The 5,080-nt window shown below is 36.7% G+C and overlaps 1 protein-coding gene across 1 annotated transcript; it reads right to left on the reverse strand.

The window, feature by feature from the left end:
• Window positions 1-980: 980 nt before the first annotated feature.
• On the reverse strand, window positions 981-4,855 carry LOC108380018 (long-chain-fatty-acid--CoA ligase 5). The gene is made up of 8 exons (XM_017636386.1): window positions 4,686-4,855; window positions 4,036-4,573; window positions 3,605-3,958; window positions 3,338-3,540; window positions 3,198-3,280; window positions 2,428-2,656; window positions 2,167-2,340; window positions 981-2,112 (listed from the first exon to the last, which is right to left on the reverse strand). Exons 2-8 carry the CDS (start codon window positions 4,520-4,522, stop codon window positions 1,975-1,977), a joined length of 1,668 nt encoding a protein of 555 aa, XP_017491875.1. The 5' UTR covers window positions 4,523-4,573; window positions 4,686-4,855; the 3' UTR covers window positions 981-1,974.
• Between the last annotated feature and the right edge of the window lie 225 nt (window positions 4,856-5,080).

The raw sequence follows: 5,080 nt of genomic DNA on the forward strand, positions 1-5,080 counted from the left end.
AAAAAAAAGGTATCAAGCTCTTAAAAAATCACCCGTTATGTATGTATATGTATATGTATCCATTTTTTTAATACCGCTAAACTGCACGCTACTTAGTACATAGTTAATTGTTTTTTCCTATTTTGATAAAATTTTTGTTTTTGTATTAAATATATTTGCGTAAATTATTAGTTTGTATTCTATAAATTTAATAATTGATCGCTTTGTAAATATACTACTTATGTATATACATATGTATGTATGGATGTGTGAGTGAGTATTTGACGAAATTGTTTTTTTCTGAAAGCGAAAGCTGCAGATAAGGCAGAAAGTTGAAATTCAAATATTTTTATAAGTTCCGTTAAATTTAAGCTACCAATATATTTATTTAAAAATTTATTATTTGTTTATCTAAATCCTAAAAAAATACAGCTTAGGAGAGTTTTCGTTAGAAGTTAAGGAAATTACAAACAAAAAATATATTAAAGTCGGCATTTGACAACTTTTTTTTTATTAAATAAATTTGTTTAAGATAAGATTTTTTTTATTTTACTTTATTTCATTTTATTTGTTTTAATTAAATTATATTTTTTCACATCATTTTATTTCATATATTTTTTAAACCAACAAAAATAAAATAATATGTACACATAAACAAAATCGTAAAAAAAAATTGCTGTTAAGAAAATTAGGTAAATAATGCTTTACATTTATATTCGATTTTAAATAATTTTATTCAATGAAATATACTCGTATACATAAGAACAAAAAATATTTGAGAAATTACTAAGTACTTTATCGTAAAACTAATAAAAGCGCGAATTTTTAGTAGGAAATTAAANCTATGTGAAAAATATAATAGCTAGTGCATATGTGCATTTCTAAATACTTATACAATTTTAAATATTTTTTTTAACTATTTATTATAACTTCCTATATTTTTGAATATCTTTACTTAAAAATGTTCGCCTTAAAATTCATGTATCCAATATTTATAATACATACCTACTTAATGGGTAGTATGAATAAAAATTAAGCAATTGCTTTTTCTTCATACGTTTTACTTCAATTTTGTTTGAATAAATCGAGTAAAAGGTCTGAAATTTCAAGAAAAAGCAATTGCTTATTTTTATTCACATCGCCCAATGTTTCTGCTGCATAATTCGCAAATATTAATTTTCAAAATTTAAAGCTTCATATTTATGTTTTTCGCTTTTATATTTTTCTATTAAATAACTGAATTTAATACGCAAAAGTCAAGTACAATTTTTTCTTCGTTTACTAATTTAAAATAATATACGTCCGTACACAAATGTTTGGGATGGTTGAAAAATTGAGATTTGCAGAATATTTGAAGTTTCCGTACATAAATTTTTGAGGTGGTCGAAAATTGAGAGTTTCAGAATATTTGAATTTTTCCGTTTTATGAAATTTCTAAATCATACTGCTGGTTTACTTTTATTTTCCCGTGTACCTATGTATGTATGTACATACACTCACCCCCATTTATATGATACTACATACTTCCCTTTTTACAATACACATTTTTTGTATGAATTGTAGTGCCCTAACGACGAGTGTGGTTAAAAATTGAAATTGTTTTTTTTTTCAATCTGGCCATTTGAAATACATATATATTTTATAAATATTTAAACTGCGGTGAAATTAACTATTTTATGATCGACTAGTGTTTCTCTCTCGAAATCGCATATTTCAGACACTGTATAGGTTTTAAGCTTTTTAAAATACATACTTATGTAAATTTTCTTGTAACTTTTATGAACTTCTTGCTATCAAGGGTCTCTCCCATTCTTAATTTAACTGAGCAGGAATAATATTTATGTAGATACGACTATCCTCATTTTCATGGTGCATCCTCCCTTTTGGCATATTTTTTGCCATCATTCAATACACTTCGCGCTCGCGCTGCACTCGTTCATCAAGTACCTCTCAGCTTAATGCATTTAGAGAACGGAATACAGTTGTATCATAAATTTAATCTAAATGTTTGTACATGTCATCTAGCTGAGGCTTGAAGTAGCTCTTCAATTGCGGTCGCTTTGCTTTGAATGTGGGTGTCAATAGCCCATTTTGCACGGAAAATGGATCGGGATGTAAGTAGATATCCTTTACCTAAAAAGACGAGACATTGAAAATATGAATCATTTAAATCAGGTGACCACCCACCTGTTCGAAGGATTTAAGTCCGCTCTGTTTTCCCCAATTCAACATATCGCCCATGATGAGCTCCTTCACTTGTGGGTTATTACACAGCACAGATAGTGTGCCCCTAACACGATTCTCATTGGCCCACTGCTTGAGCACATCCACATCAGGCACGACAACAGCTATGACGCAGCTCTTAAAGGGATTCGGGGAAGATGTGCGTGCATACATTATTCAATGAAAATTGTAATTACATATTTTAATAAAAAAAAATGTACTTACCTTGAGACTTTCGCCATAGACATACACCTGATTTACATATTGGCTCAGCGTGTAAATGTTCTCAATTTTCTCTGGTACGATATATTCACCCTGGCTGAGCTTGAAAATATGCTTGCGGCGATCGATTATGCGTAGCGTGCCATTCTGTAGCCACATGCCGACGTCGCCTGTGTGATGCCAGCCTTCAGAGTCGACGGCCTCAGCAGTTTTCTCGGGATCTTTATAGTAACTACGATGGCAAACGAAAGAGAAAGTAAATTTATGTTCAGAGAGTATAGGTTTTTGTGACTGTAAGATTGTTGTAGGGCGATAACCCTAATGAATAGTGTGGAACCAGATTTGGTACTCTCATTAGCTGTGTTAGGTAAATCAAAGTACATATTGAACTCGACTGAAATGTGAAAATAAATACTCTGCAAATGAGCGCATATTTCGATAGTTAGATTTATGCGATCAAAATCAGGATTCACGCAAATAATCTGGCAGCGTTGGGCGCCTAGACTTATATTAAACTGCAAAAATAGTTGTATGTAGCTATCTTAAAAAACGATTACCTAATTAGGAATCTATAATAATATAACATTGAGATGGATTGATGCAGAGATAGTCGGTAAAATATTTATAGGATACTCTGGAATGTCAAACTTTTTGGAGAGACACACTGAAGTTTTTGTGGGCCGATTATAGAAAACCGAGAGCTTGTCTGTTGTGACTAAATAGTCTAGGATGAAAACAATTTTGAAATTTATGAACAAACTATGAGCTCTTACCCATGGAACACATTAGAACCGCGTACGCACACTTCTCCAGTATTTTGGCTGGCAAAATATTCCATCTCCGGCACATCCACAAGCTGTAAAGTATTTCTTTAAACAAACGGCGTTCGATATATGCCCTTCTTAGCACTTACTTTGACTGCGTTGCAGGACACCGGAGGACCCACGTGATTCGGCACATAGTCGCCTTGTACGGTCAGCGTGATAGCGCCGGTGCACTCTGTTTGACCGTAACCCTCCAACACCAGGCAACCTAATGCACAACGCATGAATGTCAATACGTTACCGGCTAGCGGCGCCGATCCGACTACCATTAAGCGCAGATTTCCACCAAAAGCTACACAATATTAGAAACATCAGTTGGCATATCGTTCATCAAACGCTCCCTGACCGCTACGTACCTTGGTGTACCTTTTTGAAAACCAGCTTGTCCCAGCAACCATTTCGTCGCATAATTCCACGCGACAACTCATTTTCCTTGGCCTTGAGCGCCATGTTGAACAGCGTACGCTTAATCGCCGAGGAGGAAATCTCATTCTGGATTTTGTCATAAACTCGATTGAGCAGACGCGGCACAGCCGGCATAACGGTCGGTTTCAGCATTTTCAGGTCATTGGTCAACTCTTTGATGTCGCCCGAGTAGAAGCCAACACAACCACCTACATAGTAGATGCCATTCTCACAGCAGCGCTCGAACATGTGAGCCAACGGCAGAAACGATATCATTACATCGCCGGCGCGAATTCGGTGTTCACCTGTGTAAGGCAATTTTAGTTCAGTCAAATTCTGTCATCCACCTCAGCAGACGCACTCTCTCCTGCTCATAACTCACCCATTTGCAAGATCACCGCACACACGCCGGCCACCACATTGCCATGCGTCAGCATTACACCTTTCGGATTGCCTGTTGTGCCGGATGTGTAGCAAACGGTGCACAAGTCCTCGGAGACCGGTGGCACCTCTGGATGGTTGCCCTTGGCTCCCAATTTCTCTACATCGATGAACGAGAAGATCTGTATACCACGACTTCTGGCGCGATCCAATGTTTGTTGACGTATTGGCTTGATAGCCACTACAATCTTCAGAGTGGGCGGCGCCTTATCCAAAATCAGCAAAGCCTTAGCATCGTCCTCAACAACAACTAGCGACATTTCCGTTTGACGCATAATGAACGCGCACGCTTCGGGTCCGAGCGTATCGTACAGCGGCACAACGACCAACGAGAAGCAGTAACAACCCTGTTCGTAGAGAATCCACTCTGGCCGGTTCTGTGAATAAATGCCAACCAGCTGCTTGGGACGCGCACCCAAGGCAATCATGCCAGCGCCGAAATTTTTGGCGCGTAACAACGCCTCATCGTAATTGATCCACTTTGGTACAGAGGGGGGTAAACAAGTATAGTTTTATTTAATTTTTGCTTATTTTAGGTATGTTATCACACTTCAATAACAGTAGCTGTTACCCATTCATATGCAAACTTACCTGATATGGTGATGTGAGAGTCTCGCGCCAACCCAAGCACGGTCCATTGTTGGAGGAGTAGGCACCTTCGCGAAATGTCTGATACAGGGTGCGCACATTCTCGGTAATGTAGCTGATGAATTTGCCATTTTTGGCTTCTTTGTAGAATTTCGAGACATGTATGTGATCAGGACCCTGGACGGAAAAGTGGTGGCATGCAATAAGAATGTGTAATATGGGGAAGAGATAAAAAGGGAATATTTCTTATGAAAATATGTAAACGGTGTAGCGTGGATTTTGTGAAAGTGTGGTTGTGAAAAGTCGTTTTAATGACAATTATTGACGATAGTGCGGATATATTTATGCATACATACATATATATGTAATGTATATAGGGTGGTCCAAAAATGCATGTG

Source organism: Rhagoletis zephyria, unplaced genomic scaffold (genome assembly GCF_001687245.7).
Source record: "Rhagoletis zephyria isolate East Lansing unplaced genomic scaffold, Rhagoletis_zephyria_1.1 Rzeph_scaffold_17970, whole genome shotgun sequence".
Lineage (NCBI taxonomy): Eukaryota > Metazoa > Arthropoda > Insecta > Diptera > Tephritidae > Rhagoletis > Rhagoletis zephyria.

What these genes read in the sequence shown, in the direction of transcription:
- LOC108380018 (XM_017636386.1), bottom strand. Translation starts at nt 4,522, where the DNA reads ATGATTGCCTTGGGTGCGCGTCCCAAGCAGCTGGTTGGCATTTATTCA. An exon ending in TCTATGGCGAAAGTCTCAAG is followed by an intron (nt 2,341 to 2,427) that starts GTAAGTACATTT and finishes AATCCCTTTAAG; the next exon opens with AGCTGCGTCATAGCTGTTGT. An exon ending in GACTTAAATCCTTCGAACAG is followed by an intron (nt 2,113 to 2,166) that starts GTGGGTGGTCAC and finishes TCGTCTTTTTAG; the next exon opens with GTAAAGGATATCTACTTACA.